This window comes from Hermetia illucens, chromosome 2 (assembly GCF_905115235.1).
Source record: "Hermetia illucens chromosome 2, iHerIll2.2.curated.20191125, whole genome shotgun sequence".
Lineage (NCBI taxonomy): Eukaryota > Metazoa > Arthropoda > Insecta > Diptera > Stratiomyidae > Hermetia > Hermetia illucens.
The window spans coordinates 189,241,182-189,264,469 of record NC_051850.1 but is presented as its reverse complement, the minus strand read 5'-3'; the positions used below and the strand labels follow the sequence as shown (position 1 = coordinate 189,264,469).

At 43.6% G+C, this 23,288-nt stretch overlaps 3 protein-coding genes across 4 annotated transcripts; 1 reads left to right on the top strand and 2 right to left on the bottom strand.

Annotated features, from left to right (window-relative positions):
• Positions 1–636: 636 nt before the first annotated feature.
• Positions 637–2,162, top strand: LOC119649371 (transcription factor BTF3 homolog 4-like). The gene is made up of 2 exons (XM_038051488.1): positions 637–1,177; positions 1,616–2,162. Exons 1-2 carry the CDS (start codon positions 899–901, stop codon positions 1,826–1,828), a joined length of 492 nt encoding a protein of 163 aa, XP_037907416.1. The 5' UTR covers positions 637–898; the 3' UTR covers positions 1,829–2,162.
• Positions 2,163–10,884: 8,722 nt separating this feature from the next.
• Positions 10,885–22,858, bottom strand: LOC119649509 (tRNA (guanine(37)-N1)-methyltransferase). Of its 2 annotated transcripts, none has more exons than XM_038051680.1 (3): positions 22,720–22,858; positions 20,971–21,128; positions 10,885–11,533 (listed from the first exon to the last, which is right to left on the bottom strand). In XM_038051680.1, the coding sequence occupies exons 2-3, from the start codon at positions 21,106–21,108 to the stop codon at positions 11,357–11,359; spliced, it is 315 nt and encodes a 104-aa protein (XP_037907608.1). In that variant the 5' UTR covers positions 21,109–21,128; positions 22,720–22,858; the 3' UTR covers positions 10,885–11,356. The 2 variants fall into 2 exon arrangements, with proteins under 2 accessions (XP_037907608.1, XP_037907609.1); XM_038051681.1 differs by having other exon boundaries at positions 22,651–22,725.
• On the bottom strand, positions 21,156–22,644 carry LOC119649508 (tRNA (guanine(37)-N1)-methyltransferase). The gene has a single exon (XM_038051678.1). It carries the CDS (start codon positions 22,638–22,640, stop codon positions 21,222–21,224), a length of 1,419 nt encoding a protein of 472 aa, XP_037907606.1. The 5' UTR covers positions 22,641–22,644; the 3' UTR covers positions 21,156–21,221.
• Positions 22,859–23,288: the final 430 nt, after the last annotated feature.

Below are 23,288 nucleotides of genomic sequence, written 5' to 3'. Positions count from 1 at the left end.
TATATTTTCTTCGAAAACAACAGAGAATTGCTAAGTACATTAAATATTTTCTCCTATTTTGTACTCGCATATTGATTTTCCTTTGTACTTTTCACTAGGTACTTGGAACCACAACAGTTCTTTTCAACTGACAGAAAATTGACAAGCTATAACCGGCATTCAAGTAAAATGATCAACAATTGCACTTTTCCATTTGTTCCAGAAATTTTTGTCAAGTTCTTGAAAGGCTATAACCAGCACCTTAGGCTGTAGTAGGATCCCCTACGTTTGGAGCTTATAATTTAATCTGAAGATTTCATCGTCTTTGTTTGTTATTTGTTTGTTTATAATATCCGGGTAAAGTCTCTAAGTAATTTGTTTAGAAACGATGAGCGATGTTCCCTATGGAAATGAAATTTCGTTTTAGGGGAAACTTATCTACATAATCCGTTCCCTAAGTTCTCAACTTTTGATAAATACTACTCTAAATTTCGTAGTACTGATTATTAGTTTTTTTATCAATAATTATTTGATAATCCCAAAGAATTTGCAATTTTCGAATTCTGTGGTGAGTTCGCACTTCGCAAAACTGGGCTGCTAACATGTGCTTTCGTTCAGTTCTCGAAACGGCGAGAAATAACTTTCGGCGAATCAACGAAGGAACTCTGGACGTCATTTTCCGAGTGGAGTCGCCGGAGTGCGGCACACTTTCATTTTCAACTTGTCGAGTGTTTTTAATTCATCGAATCCATCATAAACTCACATTCCACGGGCAAAGTGTAGAAGTGCGCCATAATCATTTTCACTACATTCCCAAGTTAAAAAGCATTCAATCAAGATCCGCTGAGTCGATCAATTAGTGAACGGCGTCGAAAAACCGTAAGCGGCGCGCAGCAAGTGTTTTATCACAAAGAAGAAAATGAATCCCGACAAGCTGAAAAAATTGCAAGCTCAGGTCCGCATTGGCGGCAAGGGCACCCCGCGTCGCAAGAAGAAGGTCGTGCACCAGGCAGCCGGCGCTGACGACAAGAAATTACAAGGAGTGCTGAAGAAAATCAACATCAGCCCCATTGCCGGCATTGAGGAGGCGAACATGATCAAGAATGATGGCACCGTGATTCACTTCAATAACCCCAAAGTGCAAGCTTCGCTGTCGGCAAACACGTTTGCCATAACTGGTCATGGTGAAACGAAGCGGGTGAGTGCGCAACAACTTTTTTCGAGCAAAGTTTCTTGCATTTAATTTAGAGATAAACGTCCATCTCTTTGCCTTAAAACCAGAAATTAGTAAGTTTGCGCAGTGCGCGCAGTATAAAACTAGGAATCTCTCTTGACAAGCATTTCAATGGATTAAATTAGGTGCATGGTCCCGCAACTTCCTTTGCTTGTGAAATTAGCTGCCCTTCCTCGAAATTTGAAACGCAATAGCAGCCATGTCGAAGGTTCTCCGAGTTTTGTTTATCCATGATTCACATCAGCATTAAAACAAGTTTTGCGATATTCTGGTGCGAAAATATAACAAACTTTCTGAGTATTTTTCACAACCTCTTGTCAAGCACGCGAGGCAAACAAAGAGGACTCAAAGAAACAGTCGCTCCTTCAATGACTTCAATTATCCAACTTAATATTTTTTCAGGCCCAGGACTTCTTGCCCGGAATCCTGTCACAGTTGGGAACAAGTGATTTCCGATCCTGGGGTCAGCTGGCAACAGAGCTGGCCGCAAAGACGAAACTTGCAGCCGCCGAGGACGACGACGTGCCCGACTTGGTGGAGAACTTTGAGGAAGTTGCCAAAAAGGACGAGCTGGAATCGATAACGAAGAAGACCGAGGAGATCACTGTTGCGTAAACTTTCCGTCATTTTATCATTCATGATATGTACTCTTTATACATTTATGAAGCATCTTATTCGCGCATTTATTCATATAGTGGATTTTTTCGTATACACACACCTTGGGGAAGAATAATATTAGTTTTGTTTCTTTAACATTGTTCATAACGAGAGCAGAAAGGGAGGTGAAACGCTGGCACAGGCTCCATATATTTGTACTGTACATATACATACATACATGCATAACACGAACAAGGGAAAATCTCGATTTATTATTTTGTATTATATTTGAGAAGTAGAAGATTGAATTATACATAATAATAATAATCAAGAAAATGTTAACCAAACCAAACATGTTGTTTTGCGTTCCTCACTTAGTGGCTTGGAAGCCTGAAGTAGCGGTGGTTGCGGTTTGACGCTGATTGGTGAGATACGAGCATGTGTTGCATTTGCTGAGGAGGCATTTCTATATTATTTAGCCGAGACGGCGATAAACATTGGTGGAGTTGTATGCGGTTGGTAAGTTTTTTGTGAAGACATGAATTTTCCTTGGGAGTGACTTTTATCTTCAGCCTTTGTCCCGTTCACAAGCGGGGTCGGCTCGTCGCGATCGGCTTCGCCATTTGGCTCTATCGAATGCCTGATCTGGGTGCAATCTCGAGGCTTTCAAATCCCCATCCAGCGTATCAAGCCACCGTTGTTTAGGTCTACCTTTTGGTCGTTTACCATCGACTTCGATGTTCAGACCAATCTTGGCAAGTGAATTCTCGTTTGCACGAATTGCGTGACCATACCATCGAAGACGCCTGTCTCGCAACTTTTCCACGATCGGTTCAATCCCATAACGATCGCGGATATCCTGATTTCGGATGTGATCTAAACGTGTGACGCCACTAGTCCAACGTAGCATCTTTGTCTCCATTAGCGCAAGACGCCGTTCATTGTCTTTTATGGTTGGCCAACACTCAGAACCATAGAGAGCGACTGGACGGACGACATTGCAGTAAATTTTAGATTTGAGACGTTCGTTGATAAGTCGATCACAAAGAACACCAGTTGTGGAACGCCACTTCATCCAGGTTGCGTTAATGCGTGAAGCAATTTCATAACGCAGCTCTCCATTGGCTGGTAGCGTTGACCCGAGGTATTTAAATCGCTCAGTTCTGGGCAGATCACTACCGCTGACAGTGATTGTCTCTGTTTCATGGGGATCGGTCGTCAAAAATTCAGTTTCGTTTAAATTCAATCTGAGACCGTGTTGCATGAGGCGATCATTCCATTTTAGAACAAGTTGCTCGAGATCATTTTTGCTATCAGATGCTAGGAAAACATCATCTGCATAAAGCAGTGTGTAGGGCGCTGGACGTTGGATATCCCGTGTGACGGTGTCCATAACAAGAACAAAGAGGAGTGGTGAGAGGGCACTTCCTTGATGAACACCAACAGAGACACGAAGCGGTTTTGATACACCCGCCATACTTCGAACTTTACTTTTCGGATCGTGGTAGAGCAATTGAATCCAGCGCACGAGTTCTTCTGGCACGAAGTGTTGTCGTAAAGCATACCAGATAAGTTCGTGTGGTACACGGTCAAACGCTTTCTCTAGATCCAGAAAGGCAATGTAAAGAGGGCGATGCTTCTCACGGTGTTTCTCCATGAGTAACCGCGCAGCGTGTATTGCGTCAGTAGTTCCACAGTTCTTGACAAATCCGGCTTGATTCACGGTTATTTCAACGATTTCGCGAATACGGTTGTCAAGAATGCGTTCAAAAATCTTCATGGTATGGGAAAGTAACCGGATCGAACGGTAATTTGAACATTCTCCTGGACTACTTTTCTATTTCCATATTGGAACAGTGGTACTTTCTTGCCAATCAGATGGTGTTCTTCCTTCCTGAATAACTCGGTTAAAGAATTCACTGAGCCACAGTGTTGGGTCCCAGCACTTCGCTTTCCAGAGCTCAGATGCGATGTCGTCAGGTCCTGTTGCTTTCCCTGATTTCATTTGTTTTATTGCCTGCTCGACTTCAGTTGCGCTGACTGGTGAAACTGCTCCAAATGACGGCAATGATTGAGGAAGTGGAGGATGAGCAAATCCTTCAGTTGAAATCTGTTCGAAGTATTCTCGCCATCTATCCGTTGCGGCTCGACGGTTGGTAAGCAAAGTACCGTTCTTGTCATTAACACAACAGAAGTGTTCGATATCCTGTATGCGTTCATCACGGCTTTTAGCAAGTCGATACAGATCTCTCTCGCCATCCCGAGTGTCCAGTTTATCGTAAAGATTTTTGAAATGGTTCGCTCGGGTGACAGCGACCGCTTTCTTTGCTTCCCGGTTGGCATTCTTATAAATTTGCCAATTAGCAGGCGTTTTATCGTCGAGAAATTTGTAGTAGAGGCGTTTCTTTTCACGGACCTTTATTTCAACATCATCATTCCAAAGCCAAGTATCTCGGTTGATGTACCGCTTACCGGGCTTGGTGACCCCGAGGGTTGCAGAGGCCGCTTTGTGGATCGTGTCTTTCATTTGGTTCCATGATTCTTCCACATTCGTAATGGTCGGCAATCGTATGAGTGAGACCGTTTCTTCTTTCTTCTCACCAAATCGCCACCATTTAATGCGCGGCGGGCCAGTGCGTTCCTCACGCTGTTTTATCGGTAGCTTAATTCGCAGGACGGCAATCAACGGCCGATGTTGAGGTGCGATGGTCTCATAGAGAACGACTTTGCAATCAGTGACAGTGGTAAAATGTTGGCGTCTTATGAGAATATAGTCGATTTGCGTTTTACTGTTCCCACTATAAAATGTGGGAAGATGAGACAATCGTTTGATGAACCATGTATTCATAAGTACAAGGTCATGGGTGTCCGCAAAATCGATTATACGCTCGCCACCCTCATTGCGCGCTCCGAACCCCTTTCCCCCATGGCACCTGTTACCGTCTGCCTTTTCACCCACATGACCATTAAGGTCGCCGGCAATGATTATGTAATCGTCAGCAGGCACGTGACAAGTCTTTTCATCGAGAAGTTGCCAGAAGGCATCTTCCTCGGCATCAGGTCGACCTGTCTGTGGTGCATACGCGGTGATGAAGTGAATAGTGCGATCAGCTGATATAATGGTGAGCTTCATCAGCCGATCATCAAATCGTTCGACTTCTTTAATGGCATCACGGAAACCCTCTGAGATGGCAATGCCAACACCATATTGAGTGTGTGGTTTACCAAAATAGAGAAGTTTGTAGCCATTTTTACCGCGTTCGCGTTCAATGTTGCAGCTTTTGGCACCAGACCATCGGGTTTTTTGCAGAGCGCAGATGTCAATGCACCTTTTCCGAAGGGCTCTTGCGAGTTCCTCCGTCTTTCCAGTTAGGGTACCAACATTTAGCGTGCAGACACGTATTTGTTTTGTTCGTTGTGTGCGGACTAACTTGCTTACGTCCTGACGCCGTCCATGCGTCAAGAACCCTTGCCCATTTCTCGACAGGACCGGGGCCCGTCCTGCCGCGTCGACTGAAGTGGACGCCCTAGCATTTCTCCGAGGCTTGTGACTCAATCCGATCATCATGTTTGTAACGACATTCTATGCATTTTCTTGGTCGACCTGTCACGGGGCCTGTCACCAAGAGAGATCAGGTAGGATTTAGCATAGTGGAATAACTCCAACTATACTCTATTTATCTCTTTCTTTGATCTCAGCATTTTATTTTTGTTTTACTGAGGATAGTACAGAGTACGTTGCCTCAAACCCTCCTCTCTTACCTGGGCTTGGGACCAGCATACTATGTTAATAGCATGGCGGAGTTGTTTCCTTGAGAGTGACTTGGTTGCTGCAATTCTGACTTTAGGAGGGCAAATTGTGCCAGCAAGCGAATAATATTAAATTAATTTGTTTGCAATGAGTGGCATGATTGTATTAAGCGGGAACCCCACGGATGTGGAAGGCGGGTGTCATTTCTTTTAACAGAATATAGTCATCTGGAGTACCAAATGAAAGGGCTCATTACTACTTTTTATAGCTGGCCTAATTTTTCTCAACAGCAAGAAGACAAGGTGGTTGGCGCCCAAAATGTACCCCTCTATAAAGTGTACGAGGTCGCGTTCTGACAACTTATCCAACCGAAAAATCAAGATAACGCACCTGTATAAAATCTAAACCTCAAAATACCTCGCATTCTATCTGGTCGAATAAAGTTAATTCATCATCATCGTGGCAATATCGCCCGACGTCACGCCCTGGCCACCCGGATCGTTGTCCTCCAATTACCTCGGCCAATCTTGGAAGAGTGTCCGGATAGCTGAGTGGTTAGAGCACAAGTCTGTCGTACGGAAAGTCGCGGTTCAAATCTCACTCGTGGCAATGGCAAATATCATGATTTGACGTCGGATGCCAGTTGACTCAGCTGTGAATGAGTACCTGAGTCAAATCAGGGTAATAATCTCGAGCGAGTGCGTTGCTGACCACATTGCCTTCTAGAGTGTACTACTGAAATGTATCGTTACGGTCTTGAATGAAGTGCTCTAACACACTTCATCCAATATGGGTTGTTGCGCCAACGATTGTTATTATTAATCATGGAAGCCTAGTAGTTGCTCGATGTCCGTATATAACACATTGTTCAATAAGTCCCGGGACTAACTATGAAAACAACATTTTATCGGCAAAATTCTTTATTATTCATCAACATAATCTCCTTCAAGTGTAATAGAATCTCCTTCAAGTGTAATAGAATCTAACTTTTCAATGCCATATTTGTAGAACGATTTGTCTTTTGACTCAAAATGAGCCTCAGTAGCAGCGATCACCTCCTCATTTGAGCCAAATCTTTTTCCCTGGAGCATCTTTTTGAGATCCGCAAAGAGCCAGCAGTCGCTGGGGGCCAGATCCGGCGAGTACGGAGGATGAGGAAGCATTTGGAAGCCTAATTCGTTGAATTTGGTCATCGTTTTGATTGACTTGTGGCACGGTGCGTTGTCTTAATGAAAGATGACTTTCTTCTTCTTCATGTGTGGGCGCTTTTTCGCTTTTTCGGCCTTCAAACGATCCAATAACACCATGTAGTAGTCGCTATTGATGGTTTTTCCTTTTTCGAGGTAGTCAATGAAAATTATACCATTCGCATCCCAGAATACGGACGCCATGCTTTGCCGGCCGACTGTTGTGTTTTTGGACGCTTCGGGCGGCTTTTACCGGTCGTACGCCATTCAGCTGACTGCCGACTTGACTCCGGAGTGAAGTGGTGACTCCATGTTTCCTCCACTGTCACATATCGACGTAAAAAATCCTGTTTATTGCGAGTAAACAGTGCCAAACAGCTCTCCGAATCATTGATACGTTGTTGCTTTTGTTCCATTGTGAGCAAACGCGGCAACCATTTGGAAAACACCTTTTTCATAGCCAATTTTTGGTGCAAAATAGTAAATGCACTACCAGTTGATATGTTCACCATCTTAGCTATCTCGCGCACTTCCAATTTGCGATCACCCTTCACGATTTCAAAACTTGCTTGGTGTTTTCGGGAGTTACTGCCTCATTTGGCCGACCCGAACGTTCCGCATCATTTGTATCAGCACGACCGCGTTTCAAGTCAGCATTCCACCGACAAATGGTTGTTTTCGACGGAGTAGAGTCCGGATAACGTCAGGTAAGTCATGGCCATCAGATTCTCAAAAGATTCCGATGTTTTCCTTCTGTGTGGTCTCATACCTGTGATTACTGGGTTGAATTTCAAAAGCAACCTGTAAATAAGATAAGGTTAGCTCGGCTGGAAAGTGCCATACACAGGACAATGGGAATTGTGCAGCAGTCAAAACAACACCTGCTTAACTTGTTTGTGCATTGAAACAAAACTTGAACTTTACTCGCCGCCGTTTATCGATTGCTATAATTAGTCCTTGATACATTAACCTGTAGGTGAAAATTTAAGTAGTTAAAAGAAAAAAAAGCAATAAAAGTAAAAGCGCTGCAAGGGTCGGCGGGAGGTCTTTGTGGTAGACAGTTCGGTGGAAAGTTTTAGCTCCGATTTCACTCACTAGCTGTTATGCCGTGAGAAGAGAAAGGCGCGGGATACGCGGCGGCACAATCCTCCCTGTAGCAACGGTAAGGTTCACAGTGCTCTCCTTTTGGCGGTGCAATCCGCTGGCGTGTTTTCGCCAATTGGAAGTAATTTTCCCTGGCTGGCATCACGACGGACGCCATGCGTTTCAACCACGCTCTTATCGGTTTCGAAAAGGAGGCCATTGGACTCGTCACGGACGTGTTGGAGGGCTGCTCCTATGTCAGGTTAAAGGAGTAACTCATACGCCGGCTTTCAGTGAGTAAGCGAAGCTGAATCACTTACTGAGCGAGCTGACGTTGGGCGACCGAACCCCCAATCAGCTGTGTGGGGATAAGGTCTGCTGCTGTTCACCACAGCCGATAAAGTCCACGAAGTATTCGCACGCCCCGTGGTCGCGGTAGTTGCATCTAGGGACACACACGGATGCACTTTGCAGCAAAAAACTAGGCTCCCTGGTTGTCGCGGCGGCGGCTACCCGAAACGTCGCCTTACAATATTCAATCCTCTGAGTAGGCTTCTGGTCGACACGGGTGTCGGTTATTCCCGTACCCCATCCAAACATGTTGATTCTGCAGAACTTGCGACTGCCGCGAACTCCTCTCCCATCTGCACTTACGGCTACAGGCAGGTGGACGTGAGTCTCGGACTGCGACTCGTTCTGGCGGCCATTAGCACCCCCATTTTAGGCGCAGACTTCCTGCGTTTCTATGGGCTGTTGGTGGACCTGCAGAACAAGTCCTTAATAGACACCACAACCTCTATATAGACGCCAAGGTGCCACCTGCAGAAACGACACTCTTTCGATTTTTTTCGAGGACGCTGCCGACCATCGCATTCGCGCACCCCTCAGAAAACATTACAGGCGTCTGAACGCCCAGACAATGCCCGACCGGTATTCCACTCATCCATTATTTCACCAAATCATTTGCAAACTGCCGTATTTTCACGGCCTTATATCTAGCCAAGTCGTGCCATCAAATTCCTGTCGCTCCCGAAGAAATACCGAAAGCGGCTATCTGTATACCTTTCGGATTCTTCGACTTCACCAGAATGACTTTCGGCTTCTGCAACGCTGCGCAGACATTCCAGAGATTCTTCCACTCTGTCGTGTGAAACTTAAGCTTTTGTTTCGTATACATGGATGAAATTTTGGTCGCTTCTTCTTTCAAATCTGAGCACTTGGACCTTTTCGAGTGCATTTTTCAACGTCTCCTTGAGGCCGCACTCGTTCCAAGCGTTGAAAAAATGTAGGTTCCTAAAGAATCAGGCGAAATTCCTCGGTCACATGATTACCCCTGACCCAGACAAGGTTGAAGCGAAGGTTCTTGGGTATGTTAAACTTCTATCGTTGTTTCATGCCAAAGGCCGCTCATCGCCAAGCGATCCTGAACGCTTATTTGCCTGGGCCCAAAACCGAAGACTCCCGCGAGGTTCTGTGGTCTACTGAGGCCGTCCCTGCGTTCGAAACGGTCAAACAATAGCTTGTTGGTGCATCACTGCTGGCATTTCCTCGGCTAGATGCACGCAGCGGTAGGCGCCGCTCTTCATAAACGGATGAATTGCACCTGGCAACCGTTGGGCTTCTTTTCGAAACAACTCAATCCAGCTTAACGTAACTGCAGCACCTACGATCGTCAGTTACTCGCCGCGTACCTCTCCATCAAATACTTCCATTTTTCCCCTGAGGGCAAGCCGTTCACAGTGTTCACGGACCACAAGCTCCTTGCGCTTAAACAAAAGCCCAACAAAGCGTCTCCTCGCAACTGAGTTCATTAGTCAGTTTACTTTCGACATCCAACACGTGTATGGAAAAGACAATGTCATTGCAGACGCTTTGTCTCGAATCTCGGAGGTCACAGTCCCTGCTGCGGTCGACTATACGGCAATCGCCGAGGCGTAGAAAGACGACGGACAGCTTCAGAGCCTGAAGGAACCTGCGCGCCTAGTTTTGCTTTTATATGTCGCGCAATCTGTCTCCCGCTAACTCTGAAAAGTATCATAAAATCTCCTCACCTCCCTATTGACTTTTTATATTTAATTTGACCGTGGTGGTCTCGTCATCGGGTCCTAGTTGTATCGACGCGAACATTTCGACGGCGCATAGGAGTTTTCTATTCCTTTTCTTACTAAACTTTATTTTATTATATGGATTCATGTTGTCTTGGATGAGGTATATAGCTTTTGATGCGACGACGGATGAGTGCGGTCGGAAATATTGCACTTTTGCACGGCACTTGTAACGCAACAGTCCTAAGCCTGTAGTTGACCCGGCGGTGTTTGCTCCAGAATCTTCTTAACATATGGTTCAAGAATGCCGATAGTATGATAGGTTCCCGGCCTATCAGCTCTACGACTTCGGATGGAAGTTATTCTAGAACGATTTAAATGATGACAGTTTGAAGACCTCCTTCGGCGTTAGTCCTGCACCCAACCACACATCGTTGAGGAAGAGCAGTACTGACTGAGTCAGACGCTAATCCATTCGTCGGCAAAGTTTACATTTTACGATATACATTGACCGCAAAGCTCGACTCCTTGCGATGATGCAGTCCTCGTAGCTAGGAGTTTCCTCCTGAGCTGTTCGTACCGCTCACAGACAGATTGGTGTCATCAAACAGGATCCATCCATCGACTTCTTAACTGCTGAAGAAGAGGGCTGAGGAGTTGAAATTGTCAGAGGACAACTGTGACTTTGGTTTGCTATTAGCCGCAGATGCAGGTGGGTCTTTACCCTAAGGTAGATGCTTGCTCGTTGGTAAGACTTTACCCTCAACTGGACTCAGCTCTAACAGACGGGACATGCTTTGGTTCGCCTGTTGGCGACTCGGTCCCCAATTCAACAAGTAGATAATTTGAGTCTAGACTCAGATTTCAAGTGTCTTCTTTGTCCATGGAATCCGCAAGTTTTAGTGTTTGCTATATTGCTCAAAAAAATCTTAGCAAGTGCTAGTTACCTACAAGACCCTATAAATCACTAAATGATCAAGCATCAAATCAGAATAAGTTTTACATAAATTTCATTTGTACTTATTTTTTCTTTTTATTTGATTATGTATCCGATTTTACATGTAATGTATGTATATAATGATTAGCTTTTTATATTTTAAAAACCATTATATGTTATATGAACCGTTATAGAACTCAGATTATTTTTAGGAAGATTCCCAAAACTCTTGACAGTATGCTGATTTGAAAAATTGACCGCTTACAGGTCTACCCCAACAGGGAAAATGCGATTCAAATAAAAATGAATGATTTATTGAGACAATTAATGCAAAACCAAAACAAAAATATTCACTCGAATAAAATGTAAATCCTTAGAGAAGAAAAAATTGAGGTAAACTAACGAAAGAAGTACCGAATGTGAAACTGATTTTAAATCTCCAGATTTTTTCCATAATCTGCATATTTGTGGGTAAGGAAACCGTTTTCGTTGACTATATCTAAATTCGGTCTAACACGTTGGGAGTGTTGATTTCTCCCTACACTAGACTTGGATTTTTCCTAACTTTTTCTGTATATTTTTCGTTTTCGCGCCACCCTTTTTATTTGCTTTCTTTGGCGTTGCTTTCGGTGTTTGCGGTTTCTTGACAACCATTTCCTGATGTAAATTTTTTAAAGTAGCATCCACTTTTTCTTGCTTTTCCTTGACGGCCGCTTTCAGCTGCAAAGAAAGAAAATTTGGGTAAAAATATAAACATTTTTGGGCCAGCAATATGCTAATTTTCATCATTATTGGTCCAGATAGGGACCGACTTAACAGCTACGCTCTTTGGCCATAAAGAATCCATCCGGAATCCAGTGTCAGGCTGATGCTAATAGTTACCAAAAGATTTCATGACATGGAAACCGATTTCTCACAGAATCTTGACTGTAGGATTCTACGCCAGACTAGGAAGCAACACAATTGTGCAGTGCTATTTACCAACGGAGGTTTCCTTTATAGAAGAGAAGGATGCTTTCTATGTATGAGCGAGAATGCACAGAGAAAATGCCTAAAAGTGACATTGCAAATGTGATGAGTGGCTTGGATGCTAAGGGCTCTGGGAACATTTTGATTTTCAGTACGATCTCTCTCTGTTATCCAGTGAGAAATCTTGTTTACTGCACGAATGGCAGGATCAAAAGTGCCTTTATTCCAAAAAGGAATAAGCTCTGGTTGATTGCATAAATGTAGCTCTATAGATCACTGCGATCGGAAGTGTAGTGTGACGTGCTAGAGTTCCGTCACCGCGACGAAATACGAGGAGTGTAACGTAAGGTGCGCCATGGCAAAAGGAATTTCATTATTGTATTGGTCATGCACGCAAAAGCTGCCGCAAATACCAATGAGTTTGCTACCGAACAACACATCATAACAGCTTGCAGGTGGTAGTTATGAGCTATTCGATGGACCTCTGAAGGACGTTAACGGTAGACTTCTCATGGTGGTGAGCAAGTGGAGAGGTGGAAGGAACACTTCATCAGCATTCTCAATCGTAATTTCTACTTCTCTTGTAACACATACGGATGCTCCGACAAATAACAGTGAAATCATTTCTGCCATCAATGAAATCAAGCAAAACAAAATCGACGACTTTTACAGTTTCCTCACGAAACTCCTTGAAGTCCCAGAAGTTCCTGTAGAGTTGATATTTCCAAATGGCAGTGAAGACGGCTTCACTATTTCGTATTAGGCCAGAAGAGAATCTGGTTCAGCTCTGCCCTGAGGAGTTGCTTCTGAGCTGATACGAAACTGTAAAGTCGTGTTCGCTTCCTTTTGAAAACTTGGATGCTACGCCCGAATTTAAGGGTCTGTGGAAAAAAGGGGATAAGTAACTCCTCATTTGGTCTGGTCGGACACCAAGTGAATGGGAACTTAGGATCCCTCAATCAAAATTTACCACTTTAATTTTTATACAAAAAAATCCTGGGAATCTGAAACGTTTTTCAGGAAGTGGAAAAAGAGAATGTTCGTTGAAATTCTGAAAAAAAGGCGACCATCTTGAGTGTGATAATTGGAGAGGTGATTATGTGCTTCGTAGGTCGCATAGATAATAGGTGAATTAACTCTGGAATATATCAAAGATGCTCTAGGTCCTCCTGTATTGACCACATTAACACCGGATCATTGCGAAATAATATACAAAGAATAGATCCCAGTTCTACTTGTTTTTATTCATTTTGGGAACGCTTTTGTAAGCGGCACTATGGACTGTATGTGAGATGCTCTATGCAGCAGGGGCAGTCCGAATAAGCTAACAACTCCTACCAAAGCGACTTGTGACGACGCAAAATGTATTGTGTTTTATTTCAAAATGAAGGCGGAATTTCAAGTTCACAATTTCCCGCCAGCGTCGTGTTCCATCACCGATACCTTTTCTTCCTTCATGCTTCTTTGGCTGAAGGACATGGAACCATGAAGAAAGTCGTCACTAGTAATGAAAATGTAACTGCGGCATGACACCAACTGACGTTCAAGCCCTGTCAGGGCCGCTCTCTTTTACGAGCACTGTTCAAAAAGTAATCATAATGGACGCATGGAGAGAACTGGAATGGGTAAGGTGGTAACATTGCAAACCCAAAATTTTTTCGAGGGCACAGAATAGAAATTTCAATAGAAAAAAAGAAAATAGGCCCCGCAGAATTTTTATCCCAGAGCCGTATAATTTTCACCTCGGGCATCGTTATCTCTACACCAACATCAAGTTGAGATCATTTCGTGCTAATAATAAATTCAGGGGTAGAGGTTTCCGACGCGAGCAGCTTGGATAAATTTGATTCGATTTCTAGAGCAGCGAGGAACCCTATATCATTTGCCTGTTTGATTTCTTTTTGGATCCTATTTTCTAGGGTGAAACTAAAAACTATCTTTCAGTTTTTAGCAACAAAATAAAATGTTTGGACTTAGCAGCACATGGAATATGTCCTCCACTGTTACTTGAAGCTTTGAAGCCTTCGTCTCCGCCGGTTCATCAAGTATTCTAGCCCGACAGAATCTCGATAGATAGTAGCAGAACCACGTCGGCATACGGGATAGATATCAGTAGACATGTTGGTTAGAGGGAGAGAGAAACAACGACAAATCCATTGCAACTAATGTTATACAACGGGCTCCGCTATCCCAGGATGGTTGATGAGTGAACCGCGCGTCCCTTACCTCCAACAACGGAGAATCTTCCTCTATCTTTCCACCTTCTTCAAACTCTCTACCGGCCTAATGGACTGCTCCGCCTCTACTGATATCGTTCCCCGTAAGACGTCATGCAATACGCGTAACGCTGACATTTTCGGTTTGCCCTTCGCGGCGCTCGAAGTCTACTTCCATTCCCCGATCCCGATATTATGTCGGAGTTATAATGCACTACAGCTTGGTCCCGTGGACTCCTTTTCGCGCTTTAGTTTTGAGTGTAAACTATGATCTTTGCTTTCTCCTCCTTCTGAAGGCAATATGTAATTGGATTATTTCTGTTTGTTGTCCGTTTAATAACGGACAATAAACCCCTCTTCCGAAAAAAAAGGATCACCTTATTCTCTGGCATTTCCAAAACATCAAAATTCAGACGATGCTCATCATGAGGATAGGGGAACAATCGGGCGCTATGAACATGCACATTTACACGTGCATAATTATGCTCAAATTAGGTAGGTGACTAAAATTGGCTATGAGAAAGAGACCTAGAAAAACTAATCAAAATCTGGAAGAAGAGACAGAATGCTTTTTACGGTAAACGGCTTCGAAACCCAATACCGGTGGTTTTGGGAAGTGAGATTTCCGGCTATCAATACCCAGCGACAACAATACCTCAGTAGTGCGAAATCTGACTAACGCCCCCATTAACAATCAAAACAGGTAATCGTCTAATGCAAATTGGATCCATAAAACATCCATTTCGAAAGAGTACAAGGTTTGGGAGACCAACAAGGAAAAAACTTTTCATCGAAAAAAGCTGATTTGGCGAAAGCGAATAATTTCACGATGGTGGCCTAATCGCGGACAAAAGTGGAAGAATCGGCGGCAGGTTGCTAATATACAGAAAGGAACCGAATTTTTCGGCTAAATGACATTGATAGAAATCAATCTCAACCGATGCCACGCCCAAGGTTGGTTTCCACAAAGCCTGAATGCAAATACGGCGGTAAGATACAAACCGTACATAAATTATGGTAAAGCTACTTAAACAAAAGATATTAAACAGTTCAGCCATAGACGCTAAAGACCGCAATCCTAGATTGCTGGCAATTTCAATATCTGAGGGAAAAGGACGAATAACGTACAAGGGTCAAGCCCTACTTGAAAATTCTGTGGATTTGGACCTCGTATAAGCCTACATTCCATACGAGCCCACTCACAAGGCACGAGAACGAGAGGCTAACGTTCAACCAACTTGACAAGTATACCGTCAAACTACTGGTATATTGTATGGTTGTTAACAGCGCTCTATGGCTGCTAATATACTTCAACTTACCTTACATTTTTCCGGGGAGCTTGTGCTGCTCCTGAACTGTTCCACGAATGAGGGCACTTTGTCAAAAGGGACGAGGAATGCGGAATACGAGGAGCTAGAAAAAGAATAGATCTCCAAAGTAGCCAGAAGGGAGTTGTGACTTGAGGCTAATAGCAACTCGGGGGCGCCGATTAGGAAGTTGATGTGAAGGCAGCGAAAATATCCCTGCCATATGCAGTCTTCATCAGGATGGAAAAAATGGGTAATGCTCTGAACCCGAAAAATTCGGTCTATCGGTCCGCAACGCTACAGAACAGCATCGAGTAAGGCAGTGTGTGTTATCGCGTGAATGATCGCTTCAGATTTTCTGTAGAATGGGGCCATTCTACCAGATAAGAAGAATCTTTCCGAATAGGCTGCGGACATACAAAAGAACACCAGAAAGAAGCTGTATAGAAGGCGACAGGAATGGTAAAAATGCTCATATCAGATGTGGATAAGATTGTAGTGAACGAAAACGCAGCCACAATACAGGAATTGGAACCAACCTGAAAAGCACGCAGGAAATGTGACCTACCCGTTTAGGTATCGACCAAAGCTGACCCCGCGAAGAAATATTTCACCATGGTTCCGCGGGAATATGGGTGAAAAAATGGGAGTGGTTTTAGTAGTTAAGAATCCCGCACACTATGCCAACCTCATGCAGCGACTTCTTTTTAAGTTTTCCACCCCCACCCATAAAAAAAGTTTATCACAATTGAAGTACGTTTTTTTCAGTCCTAAACGTTGCTTTCAACCACCGGAAAGACAATTCACGATCAACAAGTTGTTTTAGTCAACAACCCTCGTTTTTATAATTGGATGGGTTGTTTGCCGACTAAGTGAACAGATCTCTCTAAAGAGGTCCGATCAAGTCGTGGGGCAGCAAAGAGACTAACATAAGGGAGCGGTGCTTCTTAGAAGCATTCGCCCAGTTGGATATAGCCCTGGCCAACGAAGATGATGTAAACACTTATCGGAAAGGGGATCTGACTCAATTATAGATCTGACTTTTGTCAGTAGCGCAATCACCAGGCACCTTTGAACTAAGGACGGAATCACAGGGCAGGAAAACCGCACCCCCGAAAGCCGAAATCCAAAGAAACGCCAGGACGGTCTGCAAAAGCGATGGATGAGCAAGCATTCGTAAAAAAAGCAGGCACCTCCACGGATAGAGCTCTCCCTGCCACACAAAGCATCTCTAGAGCATGTGACACATTGATGCCATGGAGATCCTCATTCCCCATTAGAAGGCCCAGTTATTGCTAGAATAGTGAACTTGCCAGCCTTCGATTAATTTGCCACCGAAACAGACGAACGGCTCAGAAGGCAATAGGTAGGATCGCTCAGGGGTAAATCGCCATTCTGCAGAGTAAGAGGGAATGTTTTAAGGAGCTCTCTTATCCGTGGGGTAGCGCCTATAGAATCGTGACAGCACGATTCAGAGGCCGTTCATCTTCGCAGATCATATTCCCCATCCTCTTTTGAAAAAAAAAATTCAGGGGTTATTTCCCCATCGAGAAGGGGCTACTGACACCTTTCAGCGGCCCCTGAATGTGACACCGATTCCACCAGTCACCAGGGATGAGCTACTGGAGATCTGCAGCCGACGGCATACCGAATATGGGGAACGTTGGAGCGGGTGATTTGTAATAGATTACTCCCCGTCGTCGAGAGTCAAGGGCGCCTTTCAGATCGGCACTATAGGTTCCGTAAAGCCTGATCAACCTTTGATGCCATCAAAATTGTTACTGGCTTGGCCGAACCGACCGTGCGGTAAAATTCCCAAAAATATGAGCATAGAAGTTGTTTGCTTCGAGAAAAAAAAGTGCCTTTTACTTTCTATCTCAACTGTTTTCTCTACTTTTCTAGTGCTGAGGATGAGGATCCTTTCCCATCTTTTCCTATAGGATCCTCTCCAAATAATCCCGGGCCCGAATTCCCATACTGTGAGATGCATTATTGCGCTAGGACCAGCCATATAGCCAACCACTGCAGGTTTCTTCATCATCATCTTCATCTTCAAGAGAAAGCATCTCGGGAAGACCCACCCGAATGCCAGATATCTACTATAGGAAACCCATATAACATTCTGACAATTTAAAAAGTAGAATGCAGATATTTAGGTTACATTATGCTCGAGAAGGAGCGAATCATTTTCATATTATAGACTCCACAAGCAAGTCAATCTTTTTTATCTTTTATTAATGCTAGATGAACTCCATCCATCAAAGCTTGGACGAAAGAAGGGTTTGAGGTAATGCACCCTGCAATATCCAAAGTAAAATAAAATTGAGTTGAATGTTTTTACGGCACTGAAACCTCAACCCGTTGAGAAGTGCCGTCCCCACGTATGCGAGAAGGGCGATCAGACCTGAGTATGCAAGGGGCTCATCTGAAATGGCTCTTGCTACAAGGCTCACCGGAAGTTATCTGGCACCATGAAAGTATATGTGACAGGAGAATTCATGGGGGATATGTTTTCCGCCCAGTTATTTGTGGTTGGCCCCTTTGTGGGAGTTTCATGGTGGTTGCGCCCTTATTGCAGGCACAGCTCCTTGTGGGCTCAAGCATGGAGTTGCATCGTAGAACTCGGATCCTGAGTGGCGCAGCAGTAACTTGCGTGTCGAACGAATCGTGTTTGCCATAACATCGAAAAGAATTTTTGACAATTAAAATTGCTTCTTGATGTCAGAGTAGGACTGACTGTCACGGTTAACTAAACTGATAAATTAATTAAATAAAATGTAGGTAGGCCTTGTATCTACCAGTATGAATACTATTATTATTATTCTGTTCGCACCGCGTCCTTGAAGAACTATTGTGCCTCTTTTACTGGTTATAGTGTACCTGTTGATCATAGTATCTCCAGCAGGCCTGTAACCGTTAGGAACTTTAGTATGTTCCCCACTTCCAGAAGTTTCAGCTTTGCATCTGGTATTAAGTGTTCTCCCAGATGTATCGACCTACTTTGCACAAGTGCCGGACACTGTCCCAGGACGTGTATAGAGGTTTCGTCCTCCTCCTCACAGAACCTACAGGCAGTGTCCGTAGATATCCCTAGCTTCCCTAGGTGATAGTTCAGCCGACAATGACCAGTGAGAATTCCCACTATGATTCGGAGGTTCTTTTTGGTGAGGTTTAAGCAATCCTTTGTGCGCATGGGTTCGTATCCCCCAATAAGCACCCTGGACTGCCCCATCCCTGGAGTATGAATACTAAGTTTACACTCAGATACTTGTGCAACTCCTATTGTGATCCACAAATCAATCCGTGCCCAAAGAGGAAAGTGGAATTATGCATACACGGCAGGTACTCATATTAAACCCTGGGGTCTTCATTGCACTGAAACCTACTGAATGGTACCAAAAGGCGTATTTAGCAGGGCACTGCAATCAAATAAACATTATTTATAATGAACAAAAAACCAACCAACCCAAATTAAAATAAAGGGGGGTAAAGTTCTTAAAATTTTTTGTAGTTTTTTTTTGTTATAAGGCCTACACATAAGTTCTGTCGGTTTTTTTTTAAAATTTGAAGCTTTATTGTGAAAAATTGGTTATACATTCAGTGTTCAAATCCAATCGCCAATCGCTAGCCACGACTTTCTTCCATCTTTCAGGCAATTCATAGATACCATCGCGCCAAAAATTGGCCGGCTTGGTCGCTATCCACTTATCGAGCCATTTTTTGAGTTCGTCGTAATTGGAGAAGTGCTGGTCAGCCAGGCCATGCTGCATCGACCGGAACAAATAGTAATCAGAAGGAGCAATGTCTGGAAAGTACGGCGGGAGGGGTAGGACTTCCCATTTCAACGTTTCTAGATATGTTTTAACGGGCTGTGCAACATGTGGACGAGCATTGTCATGTTGCAAAATAACTTTATCATGCCTTTGCTGGTATTGCGGTCGTTTTTTCTTGAGTTCGCGGCTCAAACGCATCATTTGACGTCGGTAGCGTTTGCCCGTGACCGTTTCGTTCGGTTTTAGCAGCTCATAGTATACCACACCCAGCTGGTCCCACCACATACACAGCATGATCTTCTCACCATGAATATTCGCTTTGGCCGTCGATGATGAGGCATGGCCGGGGTATCCCCACGTTGCCCGACGCTTGGGATTATCGTAATGGATCCACTTTTCATCGCCAGTAACTATTCGATGCAGAAAACCCTTCCTTTCTTGTCGTTGGAGCAGTTGTTCGCACGTGAAAAAACTGCGTTCGACGTCTCTTGGCTTCAGTTCATACGGAAATTGGGTTCCGTACCTTTCGGATCATTCCCATTGTTTTTAAACGGTCGGAAATGGCTTGCTGAGTGACTCCAAGTGTTTTTCCAAGTTCTTCTTCCGTTTGCGATGGATCTTGGTCGAGCAATGCCTCTAATTTTTCATCTTCAAAAATTGTTGGCCGTCCGGCGCGCTCTTCGTCTTCTAAGTCAAAATTGCCACTTTTAAACCGTCCAAACCACCTCTGACACGTTCGTTCAGATAGAGCATGGTCACCATAAACTTCCACCAAAATGCGATGACTTTCGGTTGCTTTTTTCTTCATATTGAAATAATGAAGTAGAACTCCCCGCAAAAGCACATTATTTGGTACAAAATTGGCCATTTTCGTTGATGAAAAAAGTATTGTTGTTTACACTTCAATTAAATAATTTATACTGACGTTTGTGCCCATTGACAGTAGCTTTCCGATGAATGTTTGGAAATGTGGATCAATGGAATAAAAAACAAGCTACGCCATCTATTGTGAAAACCGACAGAAATTATTTGTAGGCCTTATAGATCACACCTCATACATGACTTAACGCAGACTCGTGGTTCGAATGGCAAAAAACTGCAGCTGCTAATGCATTGGATTCGTTCAAGCACACGTTCAGTGCTCTTTCCAAGGATGCTTTGGATACCATCAAGGCTATCTATTAAAAGCAGAGGAAGGATGCCTGCCTGAAGCTATGTTTCGGAGGTTTTATGCAAAACAATAATGAGAGTTCGAAGCAAATTATTTGGAAAATCTAGGTAAGGTAAGGTAAGGTATTAAGAAAGAAGCAGGAGGTTCTCTTTCCAAAACTCGTGGAAAAACGGGACGGCTACGTTCTCTTAAAAAATTATGACGCTTCTAATGGGGGTATTATGATATCATCATGTGAGAGGAAGGTCTCCATTTTCTTTACCACAGAATTGTGGCGATTATTCCCTGCCGGAACGTTATATCACACCGGCTTTTTGAGGGAGTGATCGTCACCAGTTTTTATTGAGGGGACAGCTCGTCTTTCCCCTCTATCAACTTTCCGCCCTCTTTCCTGGCTGGGGTTTGAAATTCAACCTTTTCTGAGGTATGTTAACTCTGTGTGGTTTTGTGACCAACCTCTACGTTAGTTTTTTCCAAATTCCTGATAAGTTTGAAATTGCAATTGAAGGTGCATTCCCTCAGCAGAATAAGGTCTGAATCTGAACAGTTTCCTCTGTCCTGGACGAAACCGTAGTTCACTTCTACTACGGTCAAATTGAGTCGCTTAGCAATCATAATCGTAAACACAATTCCATTACCGCTTGCGGAAGGTTTTTATATGCAACGAAACAATACCCAAAAACAATGTTTTCCTAGAATCAAAATCGCTTTCAATCCTTACCTTTTTCAATTTCACTTGAACTTCCTTCGGCTTCTTTTTGCCCTTGCCTTCAGCCACTTTGAACAGGTTTTTGTCTTTCTTTGTTTTCGTGGCTGTTTTCGTAGCGCCTGATTTCCCCGCTTTGTTTTTTCGTGCCATTGTTACGCAGTCAGCTTAACCTGAAACAAAAAATGCATTTTATTAGTCCAGAAGAAACAACACTTTTTCAATTTCAAGTAGAACTATTTATTCACAAGCAAAATATGTGTAAATTACGGACATGTCTTTTTTGCGTCAGTAGTTGTCGTACAAGGTGACTTTTGCCTTTTTCGGGAATAACTAAAAAGGATGTCTTTTGAGAGGCGAAAAGACACACGAAACATATCCTTATTTGGTGCTACGTTACGCACGAAATGAACGCCCAAGAGGTTGTCTGAAAGGGTTGACTTCAAGTTTGCTTCGACTGCTTCTATGGCGAGGGTTTCCTTGTCGGTGGTGCCTTTCACGAATGTGTAAACATGGACAACCGGGATGATCACATTTTGGAATTGCATTGGGTCTTCGGGAGCTAGTAAGTCTTGAAAAACATCGAGAAACTCAACTGCCATGGCGGGTAAGTTCATGACAATGTGGATTTTGTACTTGTCTTCTGGGCGAATGGTTTTCCAACGTTCTAGCAGATCCTCCCGAAGATCCTGCCGGATGAAATCTCTTCCGTCTTTATTGAATGTTTTGATTCGCGCACAGCATTTATTTTTCTTTGCGTTTACATTCAGCCATTTAAAACTCTCTGGGTTGAGGTCGTTGGCGAGAACGGTGCATTTCTTCTTAGCGGCGGCTGGAATACTAAAGGGACCCACACCCGCGAATACATCGTACAGGACATCGGATGGTTCGAGGAGATTCACTATCCTCTCGTGCTCTGTCGACAGTCTTGGATTCCAGTAGACTGATGCGAAGTCGAACTGAAATACCACGCCATGCTCTTTGACTTCTACTTGGTATTCAGGCTCGCCACATATCAGTTCCAGCTCAAAGTTCCGGTACGTGTTGTCTATGTTTTTTGTCTTGTTAACCACAGCCCGGCACCCAACCGTCTTATCCAGCAGAACTTCCCCGATCAATTTTTTAAAGGGCTCTAAGTGATCTCGCAGGTTTATGTGGACTACATGCCCGATCCGCGAGTATGAGGAAAACCCTTCCTGGTCCTCGGGAAGGACACTTTTAAGAATGTCGTCAGCTTTCCAGTTTTCGTAATTCAACTCCAAGTCGGTATGATAAAGGCTGGACTCGTCTAAGCCCAATGATGACAAATCGCTTGGTATCGACTCCCATCCGCTAACCGCCAGCGGGTGAAGGAGGATCTCCTTATCGGTGGGTTTGTCATTGCATCCATTACGTGTCGCCGCGGTCCTCACAGGCTTCAAATGTTCCATTTTCAATAAAAGTGTCTTCACGAGGGGCTGCACCTTGTTCAATAAGCACTCATTGACCCTCAGCGTTGGCACTCGGATTTGTTTTCTGAATGAATTTCTATCCAACATGGTCATGCCACGAACTTGGCTCGGCGGCCTCAAGTCAGCGTTCTCCATGTTCTTCCAAAAGTGCCTCTCGGCTTTTGATAAACGCCAGTAAGCGACTTTTACATAGAAGTTTACACGCGCACGTACGATTAATTGAAACGCAGACATAAAATCCTACCATTCACTCAAAAATGTGTGAAATTTGTTGATGTCTAACCTACAGAAAAATTGAATTGTCCAAATTTACCTCACACCTTCTCCTGACGTTTGACGCTATATCCCCTTGTAGTATGCAAATTAAGAGAAAGTTCACAATGGAGCTGATTTCGAAACAGTTTCTGAAGATTCGGTTTCTACGATTGTATTGTGAAGCGAATAGCGAGAGGAAGGGTTGCCGGAGTTCATTTTAAAGCTTTAATGGAGGGAATTCTCCTTTCAATAACGTATATAAATCGTAATATTGCTAGAAATGGCTCATATATACGTTCTCACGTTCATGAACTTTTGGTTGTGATCCTTGTAACGTAGGAAACATAATTTTTTTTGGGATACACGAAATCCTGAGTTCGTCATCCAATTTCCACTTTCCAACTTTTACTTTTTTTGATCGATGAACACCACTTTTGTGCTAAGCATCAAATTAATTAGATTTATTATGAGATTGTTAATCGATAGTTTTCCACTTCGGTGTGACTAATCAATTAGCAATCAACGTTTTACCAAAAAAAAATTAAGTAATTGAAAAAAAAATCATATTTTTGTTTAGGAATTGTTTAGCACTGGCCAAGCTTTGGTCTAAAGTGTGGGCGGATTTAC